This window comes from Chenopodium quinoa, unplaced genomic scaffold (assembly GCF_001683475.1).
Source record: "Chenopodium quinoa cultivar QQ74 unplaced genomic scaffold, ASM168347v1, whole genome shotgun sequence".
Lineage (NCBI taxonomy): Eukaryota > Viridiplantae > Streptophyta > Magnoliopsida > Caryophyllales > Amaranthaceae > Chenopodium > Chenopodium quinoa.
Genome location: NW_018743623.1, coordinates 412,230 through 431,063, shown reverse-complemented (window position 1 = coordinate 431,063; position 18,834 = coordinate 412,230). Strand labels below are relative to the sequence as shown.

The following is an 18,834-nucleotide window of genomic DNA, read 5'->3' as shown; positions in this document are numbered from 1 at the left end:
TTTTAAAAGATAATTATCATAACATTAAGAAAAAACAGTAGAATATTATCAAAATATTAAAATTTTTTAGAGAGTAAGGGATAGCTCAAGTGGTTAGAGCTTCTCTCCCGGTCCCATAAGATCTCGGGATCAATTTATCTTCCCCACTAAACTTTCCCAATAAATATCAAAGATCATCTTTTTCAGAAAGGATAAATCCCGACATTAGCATATGGAAACATTCTATGGTTTGCTTTAATCTTAATAATGAAAGTTTTAGCTCCTTGCCATTACCCAACTATGATTAAGTATTCTACGTGTACGTGCACATTGGAGTGCGTGATGATTGCTTGAATCTAATGCTCAACAATTTTAGTTATTGTGAAGTGTGGATTATGAAAGAGTATGGCATATCCTCGTCCTGGTAACAATGATATAGTTAACGATTTGATGCCTATTTCTTTCTTTAAAGAAAGGAAGATATTGTTGGCAAACTTCCTCCTCTGTAACGTTGCTTGTGTGAATTTGCAAACTTTGGAGATTACGGATTTTGAACTCCCTGGTTTCGGTAGAATATGGAATGTGTATGTATGCCCGGAGAACCTGCTTTCGTTCAAGGATGCTGAAGATGGTCTTGCCAGGGACACGAAGAACGAACGCCAAAAGGCGAAGATTAATGAGAAAAGCAAAAAGGTATGCTTGACCTTAGGGTTGTTTTTTAATAGCTACAAGTTTAGGAAATTTGAATATTTTCGGTCTTTGGTTAGATCATTATGTTAGTAGGATTACTCGATCCTTTGTTATAACTTGGTAACTGCAGAACTACTATAACAATGAATGTTTTACTTCATTTATGTGAGAGTGACTTTTAAAATTTTGTTGTACAGGTTTTTACAATAATTTGCTTCTATTATGCAAAAATATGATGTGTGGAGGAAAGAAAATAGTCACTGGGAGGGAAGTCGAGAACGTTTAGGGATTGGAAATAATGAGCTGATTCCTTGATCTAATTTCGAGTCTTGACCCATGTAGTGAACGGATTAGAGGACAACACCTTATATAGTTTATATTTATATCAGTTTGTTTTGTTCTTTGTTTGTGATGATCAATTTCATAGTGAAACGAACTCATATGATTATTTTTTTCAATGGTATACTTGAGTTTCAATGTTATCCTCTATTTATAACAACCTTGAAGATGCAACAAGCTTACAAAGAGAGCGATTTAATTACTTCGTACTAATTTATTTTGATTAATTGTGACAGATGTGACGTCACGAATTATTAATTATATGTTGCCGAAGATCAGAAACAACATTTGATAGCTCTATACCCTAATCATTTTTAATAGTTCCAAGTTTTTAGATACCTGTAAAAATGGACCATAATTGAGCACAAAACTAGTTATTAATCTTTTTTTCAGTTAAAGATAACTTTAATGAAATATCATACTACGTTTACAACTGTAACATTATTTATTAAGTGCTTCCAACAGAACTTCATTACCATTAGAAACTAAAAGATTGTGATTTGTGACATAGATTGCTTAAGAATGTTATTCTAATATGATCATAAATTCATAATGCAACATGACATTGACACATGCATTTACTAGACAGAGATTTAACATTAACTTTACAGGGGAAACACACCAAGTTTATTCCATGTGTACTGGAGCTTGAATGTAAAAAAGAAGGATGTAGTATAACATAATCATCTTTCAGCCTAAATCGGTACGAAGGGGGATGTTAAACAGCTACATTAAGTACTCTCATACATTTCCGTGGATTGAATCCATGGACATGGCAACCCATTTCTCATCTCTATGCATGACGGTGGCTCCTGTAGGTAATGTCATATTGGGTGTCACAGGGTAAACTTTGATCTTTTTGTGTGATGACATTACACCAGAACTGGGCGATGGCTGATCAATCTGGCGGACCCCTGATCTTGAAGGGGACTGAATGGGAGCACTTGATGAGTTTTGCCCAGAGGAATTGTCCAACTTCAGTCCACAATTATTTTGATCAAAGTTAGTGTGGACTTCAGGTTTCCCCCCAGTCTGTTCAGCTACAGTATCCTGGTGATATGCTCCTGCGAGGACAGAAATGAAGAGTGTCGTTCTATTATCCTGTTATAAAATATAAAAAAAAAAAAGCGTATATCATAAGAATATTAAAAGAAAATATAAATGCAACTTCGTTTATCTTCTATCAATAAATTTTCTGGGAACTTGACCCCCAGGTACAAAAGCAAGTCAAAGATTCAGCCATTAGGTCTGCGAGGGCATTTTCCTTCAAATATAACCTGATACAGAAATAATTCTGTAACTATTTGTTCAATGAAATTATAACTCAACAATAAAATATAGGATCTATCTTGTTAGCACAATTCTCTGCTCGTGAATGAGCAGGCAACTGAAAAATGGTGAGACTTGAGAGACTATGTAAATCTTTTTGTTTGGTCAATAAATAAAGAACTAATATTGAGCAAGCTACAACTTGGCTTTTCGTTTAAATCTGACACTTCTTTTGTTGTTAAAATGTCTTTGGCCTACTCAGAAGTATCAATGTGATCATACCCATGCTCAACATGGCTGTTGTAAAGTTAACTGAACAGCTTCCCATAAGCACAATAGAACTTCTGTGCTCCCACCAGAAAAGAATAAATACTTCTGTGAATTAAGGTAGAGATGACTTACCAAGATCTAGGGGATTATATCAGTTAAGCTATTATTTGTGTTTAGGGTTTAGGGTTTCTACGTGTATAGTCGTCATCTACGTAAAAGGATTTAACCTATTTGAGCATATAATCTAAGTCAACTAACACTGCAAAGAGTCCATTTTAGAAAAATTCAAGGTGTTAAAGAGTATATAAATATGTCAATATTATACCATGATCTATGTACAAATATAGCATGGTAGTATCATCTAGCCCGACTTGATATATTTATATACTAACACAGGGAAAATGCTTTCTATGGACATCAATTATGTTGAACGTAGAGTTGTATGTGATGCAACATGATCAGCGATGTAAATATTGCATGGATTTGAACAAATGCATAGAAGATTAAAGCAATCAGAGATTTAGACTTCTCAAGTTAGTACATGAGCTCAAAATCTGAAAGCTCAGTCTGTTTCTTTATCTATTCCCTTTTATGATAGAATGCCTTCCTCCCTCATATTAAAACAGGACAACTGAAGAAGGAAAGAAAAGCAATCTTACCGGCATCAGCAGTTACCTTTGAGTACAATAGTTAAATTTTTTTTTTTTTTTTAATTTTTCCTTTTTCTAATACTTCCTGTAATTCAGTCATTTTTTTCACAGTTTCCATTTATCTCACGAATTTTAGGCCTTTAGGAGGAAGGATGTTGCGGAGTTTCAAGACTTTCAACAGATCTATGAACAAACCTGTCAGATCAGGGTTCCTTTTAATCCGTTGTCCTTCTGGACAGTAAATAATTACTTCGTTTTGATCATTAAGATCATCAAGACCTGTTTCCAAAGGTAAACCAGGGTATGACATCAGATCAAAGCATGTGTCTAATGATATATAACTCGTTTTCAATTGTCCTAATTTTCTGTTACAAAGTTCGCATCATTTGGTCCTTGGTTTTAAATTATGCTGTTGCTCAGAGTGCAAGCAAGAATATAATCTGTGAATAGAGTATTAGGCACATGTTCGAGAGCTATGTCGGTACAAAGAGAGAGATCAAACAAAGTACAGTGTGGAACCTTTAATTGAACCTCAAATCTCTCTTTTTTCCTTTTTTTTTTTTTTTTTTTGGGGGGGGGGGGGGGTAACAAGGAAATACAATAGCAAGATACAAAGGGGTGCACTTATAAGGAGACCTAACAAAAGAGACAGAAACTTCTTCCCCTGATTTGGGAGCTATGCATACTAGGCATGAAGAGAAGAAAAACACCCTTCAGCTAGAGAATCACTTAAGATGACAGTTGGTGACCAAAGTTACTTTGAGCAATTCTAAGATACAAAAAGTTCATTAATGTTTACAAATGATATAGGAACCAATTGACCCTAGACAGTGAGAATGAAGTCAGGACTTCAACTTGTGTGTGGATAATTTTGTTTCTTTTACAGTTTTACCAGAAAGGAGGAAGGTACGTTGACAAGATACCCACTCTTAGAATGGGGAGGAGGGGTGAGAATTGACCCAATGCCTGCAGAAGAAGAGTGTTTCCACTGGAGACCAAATTATTTCTCATGGTCAGATTATGTTATTAAAGTACCACCACAATCAACAAAAGCACTGAGATACATCAGCACTGACCAATGACCATCTGTCCTATACAGGGATCAGACAGAAATTACCTTGAATATATTGGACTAACTCAGTTTCCATATGAGGCCTGATTCATAACACTGTATACTATCACTCAAAGTTTCTCAAAAAACTCTTAGCACCCAATGGCTAGAAATTCAAAATAAGAAATAAAAAATAAAAATAGCCTACTTATGAACGCTTTTACGGCTAAGTGGCAACTAACAGCAAAACTAACAACACTCAAGATTCCCACCTTCTCATCACCAGTACGTAAACTTCTTTTGCAGCAGAAATTCTTAGCAAACTTATTCTGAAGTTCCAAGAGAATTTGAGCATTCACATATGTAATAGAGCATAAAAAAAGATACTACCACTTCCCCTTTTTCTCCTTCCCATGAATTTAATTTGATGGATTTATACCCAGTCAAAAGTTTCTCAACCTAATTCCACATGCAGCTTTATTCACAAAAGTGATGCATAAATGTTCCATTATCCAATCATCAATAACATTTAACTATCAGACATTTATATTAACATACACTACATATCTAAAAATATGAGTACGATTATGATTGAGGATAATACAGATTACCTTTGTTGCAATTAACTAGGTCCATATGAGCTCTATTGGATATGGGATCTGGAGCCAAAATGTGTTTATCAGATAAATCAGCAATGGGAACAAATTGCGACTTGGGAGGTGCATCATTGACATGGTAGCTCAGTGAATCAGGTTTAAAGTTTGGTTTCCCTTTACCTACCAAAAAAAAGAAAAAATGCTCAATGCATTAGCAACAGAAGTAAATTGAGCAAAATATAGCATCTCAATTCTCAAAAGAGAATAGATAAAATAAACTAACACAGCCAAATCCAAGAGAAGAGTATCCTAGAAAAATATGCAACGAAACCCAGAGTGATGCCATGAAAATCACTTAGCTTCACAGATAAATTTTTGGATGACTACTTTTTAAATTCACAAAAAAAAACACACACACACAAGTGTTCCTTCATTAAGGGATTGAGGAAGGTGCTGGCTCATTAGTTGTCCTTTCTCCATTCAGGTGTATGTGCTACTGTATGTAATATCCCAAACAGTCAACCAGATCAAATTTGGGCACACACACACACAAACTCATTAAGGAATTGAGGAAGGTGCTGGCTCATTAATTGATCTTTTCTCCATTCAGGGGTTTTTGCTACTGTATATAATATCCCAAACGATCAACTAGATCCAAATTTGCAGTCAATTCTTGAAGAAAGGCAATCACCTAATGTTTTGTGCAAGCTGATTTGTCAATCTAGATAGAATATTGGTTTTGATTTGACAAACTTCAGCTTCTGGATCTTGCAGCTGGTGCAAGCATATTGGGGTGTTTGTCTAATTAGACAAGATTCTCTTTGGTTGAATGTAGCACATATCACATGTCTGATGAGCAATAACTTATACTATAATCACCTTTCCAACATGAATTGTAGCTGACACTAGCAAAGACTTTAAGTTCAGTCAGAAAATCAAGTCTATCCATGATGCTGACAGTTGACTTCAGATGGAGATAAACTACTGGACACCATTTCCTCCCCGTTCTTTCCAACCCAAAAAATTAATAGCCAGTGTAAATCAGTTAGTAAGTAAAAAGTAATAGTCAGTTTCAACCAGTAAAAATCAAGTGTAATCAGTAGATATCATGAACCTCATTTAACAAAGATAAAAAAAGGTAAAAATAAAAAATATAAAAAAAAAATAAAAATAAAAAAAACAGTTAAGATCAGTTTCAATCAAGAAAAACAAATATTAATCAGGATAACAACTAGATTCACTTCAAATAAAATCAGAAGGGATATGGGTCTTCTTGTGCACTCCAGAGGTAAGCCATTGCAAAAACTTACAGATTTAATGTTCTATAAGCTTCAATGAAGATAGGTTATGATGAACAGATAGTTAAATATCACAAGACTTCAAAACCTTCAGTCTACCGCCATTTTGTTTACAATCTTTCTTTGGGTGTCAATTTTTTACTAAAATAGCAACAGAAGATTATGTGCTGGATCAAAACCTCCAACTTTATTGTTAATGGCTAGTAGGTTATATGAGATAGAAGATGGCACTCTTCCAACCTCCACCACTGTTGGTGGCTTGATGCTGTTGAATTTGAGGTCAAAGGTGGGCTCCCATGTTTTCCTATGAAGTTTGTCACAAAGTAGATGTAAATGAACAGTTTGTTAGCTGAATTTGGGCATTTGCTTGTTAGAGAGGTAAGTTGAACTCTAAACAGTAGGTGTACCCTCTTCTGAGTCCGGCCTCACAGTCCAAACCTTTGCAATAGAAAATCTTATAAATACAATGAACAAAAGACAGAAGGGAATCAGACAATGGGTATTTTAGTGTTGACAAATCATAAAAGCACAGTCAAGCATAAATCAAATATGGAATTTTATCTCCATTACATATCTACCACATGTCGATTCTTTAAGTCCAGATAAATCAATATCAACCTTCGCCAAATTATCATCTCTAATAGCAAATTAAACCCTATGGTGTAGATTGTATGATGAAAAATGTGTAAACAAGTAATCAAAATGATCAATTTCAAAGTATCTTACGTTCTTTCATAGCAATATAGGCAACCTTCGCTGCATTCATTTCTGCCAACTTTTTAGTCTTTGCTTCTTGTCCAGTAAAGGACTCCTCATTTATTTCAACAGTTGAAGAAAAAATCGGGTAATGAGAAGGGCCAGACCGGGTTGTAACATATGCTGGTAAACAAGAATATTCTTTCTGAGCTAATTCTTGTAGAAGATTTTTGAAGAAACCTGGATCTTCCTGCAAATTGGGACAAAATACAAAGTTATTGTGTTAATCAATCATGAAAATATGAATGTAGATGACCACACAGTGCCTATAGGTTTATAACCAACCTCTTCAGTTTCATCAGATGATACTGACATTAACGCAGCTTTTGCAGCAGCATTTTCAGCATCTTTAATAGTGCTAAAAAATTCAAAACTTTCATAAGTCTTCTCCTCTAGCATGACCTTGGATTTAAAACGACAAGCATGAGGAGGGCCCTCTCGCTCAGATATGTATACAGGGAGATTGATATTTTTCTTTTGAGCATAGATCTGCAGTTGATTCTTATATAAATGTGCCATATCTGCTAACAACAAATTTATGAGTATAATTAAAATTTACTAGATTAATCTATTGAAGAAAACATCCATCAATACATAATCAATCATATTCATCAGATAAATATATGTATTTGATCATAAATTGTAGTATGCAACCAGTCATCAAATAAAAGTATACTCCCTCTCCATTCTTTGATATTCAACTCGGTTACTATAAATACGCTAAGGAAAAAATAAGAATGTGAATGAGAGTAAGATAAAGAAGGATAAATTAAGAAAGAGAATGTAAAAGGTGGGTTTGTGTAAGAAAAGGTGAATAAAGTAAGAGTGAGTGTGGAAAGGTGTAAGAAGTAAGAGTGAGTGTGGAAAGGTGTAATAATTGTGGGGTTGAAGGGGTAAGATAGTAAAAGAGCAAGGCAAAAAGAAATAGAATAAAGCAAAGTGAGTAGAACAACAAAGAAGGGAATAAATGGTAAGTAGAACAAAAAGGAACAAAGGGAGTATTATGTAATTTAAAATCAATTATACTCCTGCAGTAATTAATAATCACACATAGTCAGTACTGACAAATTGGTGGTTACAATTTGACAATCAAAGCAGGAAAAACATGAATATACCTACTTGATAATAGCAGCCTGAACTCTGAAGCATACAACAAATTCCTATCATATTTGATGAGGATAGAGTGAGTATAGCCACAAGGATGTTGAGTCAAAGTGCATTAACATATTAAGGATATATAGAAGGTGATTTAAACAAGGAAGGATTTAAAGAACCCCTAACACATCACCCAATCAAACTCCAGAATCATCCGCGTCCATTAACTTATTAGGCAAAGGTCACACATTGGAATGAGTTCTCTCTTGGTCATGAGGTGGTCCGTGGTCCTATCATATAAGTCCCAAGCATCCACAGAATCCCGACAATACCTGGAACTGGAGCATTATGCAGCAGATAAGTAGTAAGGCAGCATAGGATTTCAGAAATTTGGGTTTTGGGAAAATAAGAAAATGACAGAGAATCTGTCTTATGCAGGAAGAGCTGTTCTAGTTAATTCTGTTCTGATGTCTCTTCATGTTTATTGGGCTTCCATTTTCATTTTGCCCAAGACTGTGCTGGATGGTGTTATTGCTGTGTGCAGAAATTATCTGTGGGATGGAAAAGCTGTCTTCTCTAGAGCCCCTCCTATTGCCTGGGATTTTATCTGTAAACCTATGAAGCAGGGTGGTTTAGGGATTCATGATATTCATGCTGGGAACATTGCTGCTGTTGGTAAGCTTATCTGGAATATTGCTCAGAAGAAGGATAGTCTTTGGCTGAAATGGGTGAATAGTCTCTACTTGAAGGGTAGAAACTGGAAGAGATACAAATGCCCTTCAGATTGTAGTTGGAACTGGAAGCAAATCTGGTGGGTGAAAGATAAGCTGAAGGATGGTTTCAGAAATGATGTTTGGCTTGCAAATCCTAAAGGATACTCAGTAGCTAGTGGCTATGCTTGGTTAACTCAGAATTCAAGTGAGGTGGACTGGTGTAATTGGGTCCGGAATCGTTTTAGTATCCTAAGCATAGGTTCATTTGTTGGTTGATCATGTGGAGAAGGATCAAAGTTAAAACTCAGCTTGTTAAATGGGGCATTATCAGTGATGATCTCTGTCCTCTTTGCAATCTTGAGTCAGAAACCATTGATCATCTCTTTTTTGAGTGTCATTACAGCAGGAAGTGTTGTACTCAGCTGCAGAAGGTGATTAGAGTTCAGGTTAATCCTGTGCATATTGAAGACTGTAACTCTAAGCTAGAGCAGATTACAGGGAGGTTCAGAAGGAGAGTCATTCAGAGCTGTTTTTCTGGGCTCATTTACTGTATCTGGCAGCAGAGGAACAAAGTGGTGTGGGATAAATGTCTGAGATCTCCTGAAGCTGTGGTTAGAGACCTGAGATTTGAAGTTTTTCAGAGGATTAGTTCTGTTATCCCAGCTAAAACAAGCAGGAATAACATCAACTGGTTTAGGGAAATGTTATGTAATTAGGTGCTTGTTTAGGCTGGTGTAGGGTGGTCTGGTAGTGTTTTCTTGTTCTTCCCTTGGTGCAGATTGTAAAGTTTGCTCTGTTTTGGTGTAAATAATATTCCGTTTTTGCTTTTTCAAAAAAAAAAAAAAAAAAAAAAAAAAAAAAAGAGAGAGAGAGAGAATGACAGGGGGATAGAAGAAGATGGGAAGTTTTCAATTTGACAGTAACTCAGTATACCTTTGGGGTTGCAGGCAGCTAATAATAATGGAAATCAGACCAAGACAACAACCTATTGCAGTTTTACCATTTGGAGCATCAGCTGATACCCCATGACACAATTCACACAATGTGGCTCTCCTAGCGTATTCAGAGGAAGATCTATAGGTTTAGTGTGGATGCTACTTACTTTAGTGATGAAAAGAACATAATGCCTCAGATCTATTTCACGTTATGCATTGAGCCTAGATTGAGCATGAAGTAGCTCAAATATCCATCCGAACCCCAACCAAAGAGATTAAAGTCTCCTAGATATAAATAAGGAACAAAAATGTACATAGCTAGTAAGTACAGCATAATAAGCATCTTTTTTAATCTACTAGTGCTCTGAAATTATGCTCCATAATACAAGGTAATCTAGCAAGCCATGTTTCCCCAATGATTATGCACATGAAGAAAATCAGAAATGGTGTGTCAATGATAATTAGTGTTTTCATTTCCTAACCAACTTTAAGCATTATATTAAAAAAAAAATTATCTCAACGAGATGTCAGAGCAATGAAAATTTTTATTCTTCTTAATTTTTTTCCAAAAGGGGAGAAAGGCAACTTTCTTCAATTTCTTTTTTCAAGAAAGCAAACGAAAATACGAGAAATGCTAATTACAATGTCCTTGCAGAAACCAAAATGGGCATAATAAACCTACAGACATGTCCAACTAAGTTAATCCAACGCCTTCACAACCTGTGAGGAATAAGAATGGAAGCCTCATAACAGCCAATAGAAGGATTATTTAAAACATTAGAAGAAAAAGACTTCATGTCCACAAGCAACCACTATTTTAGGAAAAATGAGGGAATTTGTCTAGTACTGCAATTTGAAGGGCAAGAAATATGAGGTCTCAAACACTGCAAAAATTAATGGGCTTCTCCCTCCTATTTGATGTCTAAATGTCCATTTCTCTTACAAAAGACAACCTTTAGAAGCTTCTGCTTCAATGAAATTTACCAGGATCCACTTCGAAGCTAGGTGAAACCCCTGTAGTATTTTCTTTAGTTAAAAGAAAGTAATTCTCACTTCTCAAGCAAACTCAACACATTTTTGTTTTGCATTTTTATACTTTTTGAGTTTGTTTAATTTTTGGACTAAGCCACATTAGGCACCAATTTCCGTACTCATGGTGTTTTTAAAGAACGGGTGGCTTTTCCATTCTAGATGCTACGACGCAGTGTTTTGTTACTCTTGTACCTTTTCATTAAATATGGAAAAAATGAAAGACCAACATGCAAGAGTGCAATTTTATATATACAGCAATATTAAACTTTGAATTTATTGCAAGTGGACTGAACAGGGATACTACTCAGCTTAAAAAGAAATTCTTCATACATCAAATTATAATTAAATTAGATTTAAATTTTTAAAAAACAGGGACATTAGGCAGAGTGATACTTCTATATTCAAACACTGCATGTGGAAGTTCTGGTGAGATAAATGTGTGTCAGTGTGTGGCCTGCAATAGAATGGTATGAAAGAAAATGTAAATGCCTGCTTTAGTAATCAAAAGATTCCTTCTTATTGTTGGAAAGGGAGGGGGGTGGAGCCCAACAAATCTCATATGGTAGTAGGTTTGCAAGGTATCGGGATGCAAACAAGCAACGCATGGACGAGACTAAGAGGGAAGTTTGGAATGGACTATGGTGGAAGAAGGGTTTGATGTTGGATAGAGAGTCATGTACACGGCCCATGTCATGTAAAGGGTCCAGCAATTAATTTCTGCCAGTCAATTGTATAAGGATAGGATATACATAAGTTGCTTGTAATGTATTAGAAAATAGAAATGTTATTATTGCTTTAAGATAAGAGTTTGGTAGTAGTTAGGAAACAATATATTTAGTATAAGTAGGAAAAGATAGTTTTCTTAATTATGTTGGAAATTCTAGTTCTAGATGAATTACGTGATCGTTAGCCTATAAATATGGGATACATATACAATGAGTTGCAGTGTGTAATACTGAGAGGAGATCTCGAAATAACATGGAATGTCTCTAGGGAGAGATACTGTTGTTAGGGTTGCTCAGATGCGAGATACCAAAGTTAGGGTGACTCGAGGATAAAACACCAAATGTACAAATGATTTTTTATTAATAACGGGTTTGATAGATGATAAAAGTTTGGGAGGAAGAGCACTTCCTCCATATAGATTATTGTGTCACCATTGTTATGTATTTATCTATCTCGAATTATTTCCATATTGTTTAACATTTGATAGAGACATATATGAGGTTGGAATTCCTGACACTTCAACATCAATCTTTGCCAAGTCCAATAGACAATGTTGCTCAATAACTTCAAAGACAACCTTTACAAAAATATGCAACTATTAAACACTACAAATAAAAAATGAGGTTATTCGCAAGAAAGTATGTTAAGGTGGATGTGCGGGAACACTCTAAGAGATAGAATCAGAATTGAGGTTATTCGCAAGAAAATAGGTGTGGCAGGCATTGCAAACAAGCTAAGGGAAGATCGTCTGCATTGGTTTGGGCATGTAAGACGGAGACCCGAGGGTGCACCCGGTGCGAAGAGTGGAAGAGTGGGACCATGGAGGGGATAAACGAGGGAGACCGAAAATGACTTTGTTGGAAGGAGTTAGGAAAGATATAAAATATATGGATTTACATGAGAACGAGGCATTGGATCGTAAGGGGTGGAGGAGGAAGATTTTTGTCGATGACCACACGGAATAATAAAATTTGGTTCATGTAGCCGACCCCACTTATGGGATTAAGGCATTGATTGATTGATTAATTGATTGAAACACTACAAATCAACTTCTTTTAGACAATCAGTACGAACCATACTTCACAGATTATAACCAAAAATACAGTACTCTGCAGCATCTTTGATGAGAAATATTAACAATCTTTGGATATGTATTTGGTATATCCAATTATTGAGAAATGAATTTACTAAGGCGCCTTTCAGTAAAAATAAATAAATAAATAAATTAAATTAAATTAAATTAAAAAAAAAAAAAAAAAAAAAACTGTGGAGGTGTTCTGAAAACACCATCAGAGAAGTTTATGATCAATTGATAAACGCTTGGAAAAAGGAGGGACAAGAGACTTAAAATAAGATGTATTAAAGCTGTTTTTAGTTTAATTTCAATTATAAGAGGAACAAATAGAAGCATTCAGAATAATAAAGATTAAAACACACATCTTGCATCACCTTTAAATTTCTTATCATCCCGACTTGAGAAGTTTACATCACTAACAGTAGCAGCTTGCAAAGGTTCATTCATTTTGGGTTGCTGGGCATCAACGGAAGTTGGTGAAACTTGTAAAGCATTGTTTGCACTAGGAGAACCTGCAAAAAAAAAATCCAAAATTACTCCCAGCTCAGAAAAAAGCAGTGAAGTACATAAGTAAAATCCTGTTTGTTGGCAGCAAGTACTATATGAGAAGCAAATTGCGAATCAAAGTGAAATAGTTCTAAGCTGTCGTAATCTTCTGTGATATATCAATGTACATATATTCCAGTGTAGACTAAGCTGGTTCGTAAAAAAAAAAAATTAATAATAAATGTAAAATAAAAAAGATCATATAAACTACCACTATAGATTATGAGAGCAACTACAGTGCCAAATCAAGCTTCGACTTTCATAGAGTTTAAAGACGCAACACAAAACTTAGGTTTGAGTTACAAAAATGCACCAGCTTGTTGGCATGTTTTATTTTTTAAAAGGAAAAAAAAAGTATATTAATCAGATGAGCACAAAACAATGAGGAAAAATCTTCTAAAAGGAAACCAATTTTCATATTAAGCAGGTTTCTTTGAACCTCAACAATTGAGAACCTCTTAAAAACCCCAGCCCCCTTTTCCCATAACAATGCTATACAAATCATTTGTCCCATTATAATTGAAAAGACAAAGACTTCTGAAAAGAACCTTGAAGTAGGCTCCTACCAATCTACCACAAGATTTCCAAAAAAGCATTGTGCCACAACTTCTTCTCCTTAACAAATACTTACCCTTACCAAACCCTCCAAAACTCGCCAATCCACAACCTCTAAAGGGAAACCCAATTCCTCATACAAAGAAAACGGCCCCCTCCAAAGGTATCTTGGCACATCAAATGTAGAGATACATGTGAACAAGAATTACTAGCAGATCCCCAAAGCATAAGAATGTCTGGTGAAATTTCCAAAACTTTTAGAGCATGTTGACAGTATTATTACAGCCCACTGCCAAAGTTCATGCAAAGGCCCTCACATTAAGAGCTCGCCTTCCAAATAAATTTTGTTGTCGAAGAGGCTGGATAGTGAGGGGATCGAATCAAGTATCTTAGAAACAATTTACAAGTAAAAAGGGCTTGAGAAGTTGCCCCATCCACACCCTAGAGTCTCCGTTGCAGATAATTGAAAGTCCAAAATTTCCATTAAGGAAAAATGCTCCTCCAATTCCCTGTCATGTATATCCTAAGCATTATAGCATTAAAAGCATGACACCCGGTGCAATATGTAGAAGACAATTGGAACATACATGGGAAACAAATACAAAAAGGATGATCTCACCAAAATCTTGCCAAAGACAAAGCGACAGCCCACCCTATTTTGAACCTCGTTTAAAGTGAGAAGAAAGGGTAACACATGTGAAATGAACTTTTAAGGGCACAAATGTGAACGCATGTGTCACTCTCACAGCTACTAATGCAACCCATATTTTCCCTTGATTACTCAATTCTAAAGGAAATCAAAATTACAAGGAAAACGCGATAACCATATTCTCAGAACAGCAACATCTCATCTCCTGACACCAATTTACCCTAAATCCTAAATCTCCCTCGTCCTTTGGACGACACACCAAATCCCAATTCACTGTATGTGCACACCACTAGACCAAGGCCAAAATGGTCCATCGCCATATTCTCATCTTTCTTGCAAACATTGCAATCAAAACCAAAACCAAAACTTTGAATAAATAGTAGAGAAGGATGCTAGACAAACATGATTGAACCCACCCAGAGAAAAGTAGACCTTCTTCCACCCATTATATTTCGTTGGAATCCACAAAAGAATTCCAAACGTAGGTTTGCCAATTTGCCTCCAAGAGACAAACTCAAATAACTAAGAGGCCACCACTCAATCTAATACCCAACTATACTGAAGATCAGGATGCTCAAGCTAAATCCTTGTTATACTAACTTAGAGATACTAATATTCAATCTTAATATCACCTCAAAAATTTGTAACCCTTGTGAGGACTTTCTGAGATTGTCAAAATCAGCTGCCAAAAACAACATAGAGTCATCTCATACGCAAATGTTAAAGATGTACCTTATCACTCCCCATATTAATACCCTCTATTTCATTCTCTATCAACCTCTCTCTAACATTCTCCCAAGAAAATCCAATACTTTAAGTGAAAAGAAAAGGAGAAATAGGAACCCCTTATGTAACCCTCGAGCTGGAAAAATCCACTCTTAGAGGAACCATTCACAATAACTGGAAAATAAGCATTAGACAAACATCCACAACTCCAATGCCTCCACAGTTCACCGAATCCCTTGCACTCGAGCTACCGAGCTACATCAAGAAAATTTCAACTCACTTAACATATGCCTTCTCAAAATCTAGTTTGGAAACCACCATCTTAACGCCATTTGGACAAGCCACATCAAACTATTCATTAGCAACACGTGCCACCAAGATTTGTCTTTCCTCTACAAAAGCACTTTGAGACTATGAAACAGTGTAACAAAATCCTCTCCCAATTGATTTACATATACCTTTGTAGCAATTTTGTAAGCACCGGTAAGGAGACTAATAGGGACTAGGGAGCAAACCCCTTACCTTGATTGATGGTCTTTCTAGGTGACCATAACAATAAAATTGAAACTCATGCCTTTGTGGAAAATCTAAAATCATGAAACTCCAAATTTAATAGAATTAATAAAAATAAATAAAATTAAGCATATCACTGTTGATTACAAATTTAAAACCTATTTTGAATGAAAATATGCCAATGTAAACCCATTTGGGAGGACTTATTCTTTTCAACATTATTTCAGAATAAAACCAAAAATAATCAGAATAAAAGTGTTAATTTCTGTATATTGTTGCTAAATATCTTTAATTGCATAGTAATAAAAATATTATGAATAATGCTACCTCTTCCTCCTAGTTAATATCCTTTTTTTTTGAAGAACTAATTAATCTCCTTTTTATTATTGCTAACTCTTCCTCCTACCCTTCACAAAACTACGGAACAAACATACGCGCCCTCGCCCACAGGAAAAGTCATGGTATGTGATGTACAATCATATTGAATCAAATGTATGCCAAAATTCGCTCGCAGCCATTACTTGATTATTTTGGGCCTCTAAACAGAACTTCAGAGTTCAGATCTCAGAAACATATAAAATCAACCATTTTTGTGTCATGCAAATCCTTATCCTAAACTGTCATTTCCAGCCAAAACAAAATAGTTGATAACAACAGTTTCAACAACACTAATACAGCTTCACAATTGAGGAAAATTAAGAAAAATCACAACCGTTACTAGCTAAACTAATATAATTTTTTTTTTCTAAGAGTGTCTAATTCAAATACCATTAAAACCAGAAAATAAAAAAAAATTAAAAAAAAAAAATTACTATATACTTTGTATATACAAGTAATAGTTATAGTTGTTGTAATAATTATTTCCATCCAATTTTTCAGCTCATACGTGCCAGCATTCAATACAAATTCGTATTAATTACATAACCCATGAAATATTATTAATACAAAATCACAAATTAAAAAACCAACCCACCTTGAAATAATCCAAAAATAAATTACCCATTTCCCCAAACATGATATTTCAAACAATTTGAAGCAGAAAATTAATCCAAAACATAATCAAACATTCAAACCAACCTGGAGATAATTAACCAAAAATAAAAAATAAAAACAACAAAACCCCCAAAACCAACAACAAAAAAGAAAATGAAGCAAAAATTACCAGTAAGATGTTGGTAAGCAATGTTAGCAACCAAATTGTGGGCTTCTTTAGAAGATTTGGAGGGATTTGGAGTAGTGAAAGTTGAGCCATTTACAGTTACAGTAGCCTTAAACTGAGGGCAATGATCAAGCCCTTCTCTTGTTGTCGAGTATTCTGGAAGATTCCATTTTTTTGATTGACAATACTCTTGTAATTTGGATTTGAACATTTTTTTTGTTGTTGTTTATTTTCTGTGTTGCCCTAAATTTGAAGAAGTATTAATTTTAAAGATAAAATTACTGAAGAAGAAGAAGAAGGAGGAGGAGGAGGGAATGAGAAGGGAGGGAGTGTATGAAAGAGAAAATCTTGTATGTGAATGAAAGCAAAGATGACATAAGTTAGCTATGCTGCAGATTGATTATTTCAGTAATTAACTGATTTGGTAATTTTGGGAAATGACCTCATCTTGACTCTTGAAATAGGGATATTTGTAATATTTCCTCCATAAATAATGTTGGGAAATTCTCTAATTCACAACATACAACTAATTTTTTTTTTATTCCCAATCTATTATCCACGTCACCGGTTCATTGAAAATTATTTTTAAAACTGGTTCATTAGAAAACCGCTATTTAAAATAGCGGTTTACTGATTAAAAACCGCTACTTCAAGTAGCGATTTTCTTATTATATTTTTCTCTCTCCTCTTCCCTCTTCTATGTGAAAACCGTCTTCTTCTTTTCTCTCTCCTCTCCTCTCCTCTTTCCTCTTCTCTCTGAACTCCTCTCCTCCCTCCTTCTCTCTCCTCCGCCATTCTCGTTCTTTCTATTCTCCTTCTCACTTCTCCTCTCTTCTCACACTCCTCTATTCTCCTTCTCCTTCTCACACTTACAACAAAACCCACGTCGCTGCGCAACCAACACCACCACTACTACGCAACCTACGCTCCTTGGTTATGATCTAGAGGTTTCATGGTCGAATTTGACCGTATTAAACCAAATTCGATGAGAAATTAACATCCAATTTCGGTGTTAAGGTATGTTTTCTTGATTTTAATTTTCTTTCTTTTTTTTTGTTTTTTGTTTGTTAATTTTTGGGTTGTAAGGTTTTCGGCAAGTGGTGGTTTTGATTGTTTTTTTTTTTGTTAATTTTTGGGTGGTTATTTGGTTAGGGTTGTAGATCTGGGTTTGGTTTGGGTGTGTTTGGGTGGTAGATGTTGATTTGGGTGGGTTAAGGTGGGTGTACTGGGTTCGGTTAGGGTGGGGGTACTGGGTTGTGGTGGTGGTAGTCAAGGTAGATGGTTTTCTATTTTTTTTTTTTTTTTTTTTTGTAATTTTATATTGTGGGTGGTGGTCAAGGTAGACAGGGTGGGTGGGTACGATGTTACGTGGAGTGGTGGTGGGTGGAGCTGGGGTAAGTTATGGCGATCACTTTCCCCTTCTCCTTACTGATATTTTTTTTTTAAAAAATTTACAGCAAAACCGCTACTTCAAGTAGCGGTGTTCTTGTGTATACCGCTACTTGAAGTAGCGGTTTGTTGCTGGACCGATAAAAAAAATAAAAAAAAATTAAAAAAAATAAAAAAAAAAACCGGTTTTTTTCCCTAAGCTGACGTGGACGGTACAGTGGGAATTAAAAAAAGAGTGGCTGTATTTTGGGAATTAAAGAATTTCCCAACATTATTTAGGGAAAGTACTCTTTATAATAATCGTAATAATAAGTAGGAAAAATTGATTCTAATAATCCCACCTTTAAAGGGGATTTTCATCTATTGGTCCTTTATGACCGGTAGCCTGTGCATTGGGTAAACTTTTTTTTTTTTAATTTAAGTGACACGTGGCACTAGATAATTGGTCAAAAAATTAAAAATAAAAAAAATTTAGTTTAAAAAAAAAAAAAAAAAACCCTAATTTTTTTTTATCCCCAACCACTACCTAACCCCCCAACCTCCGGCAGCCCCTCCTCGGCTCCTCCCCATCCCCACCGCTGGAACTCCCATTTCTACCGCCGAAACACCCATTTTCACCCCCTCCCAGCAGCAACTGACCCAGCTCCCCCTAAAATCACCCCGATTTTCAATAAAAATAAAAAGTAAAAAAAAAAAAACCTTGAAGAGCAGTTAAAGGGGGTTTTCGGTGGAGTTTCGGGGGTGTATGGGGTTTTTCGGTGGAGTTTCGGGGGTTTATGGCGGTCTTCGGTGGAGTATTGGGGGTTTATGACGGTTTTCGGCG

General features: G+C 35.4%; 2 protein-coding genes across 3 annotated transcripts; one reads left to right on the top strand and one right to left on the bottom strand.

Moving 5' to 3' along the window:
* Positions 1–208: 208 nt before the first annotated feature.
* Positions 209–1,429, top strand: LOC110683174. Its single transcript, XM_021859520.1, has 2 exons — positions 209–672; positions 867–1,429. The coding sequence occupies exons 1-2, from the start codon at positions 385–387 to the stop codon at positions 903–905; spliced, it is 327 nt and encodes a 108-aa protein (XP_021715212.1). The 5' UTR covers positions 209–384; the 3' UTR covers positions 906–1,429.
* Positions 1,430–1,554: 125 nt separating this feature from the next.
* On the bottom strand, positions 1,555–17,066 carry LOC110683173 (double-stranded RNA-binding protein 1). Of its 2 annotated transcripts, XM_021859517.1 has the most exons (7): positions 16,626–17,066; positions 12,849–12,986; positions 7,184–7,419; positions 6,869–7,088; positions 4,860–5,024; positions 3,393–3,476; positions 1,555–2,072 (listed from the first exon to the last, which is right to left on the bottom strand). In XM_021859517.1, the coding sequence occupies exons 1-7, from the start codon at positions 16,831–16,833 to the stop codon at positions 1,750–1,752; spliced, it is 1,374 nt and encodes a 457-aa protein (XP_021715209.1). In that variant the 5' UTR covers positions 16,834–17,066; the 3' UTR covers positions 1,555–1,749. The 2 variants fall into 2 exon arrangements, with proteins under 2 accessions (XP_021715209.1, XP_021715211.1); XM_021859519.1 differs by lacking the exon at positions 3,393–3,476 and having other exon boundaries at positions 16,626–17,060.
* Positions 17,067–18,834: the final 1,768 nt, after the last annotated feature.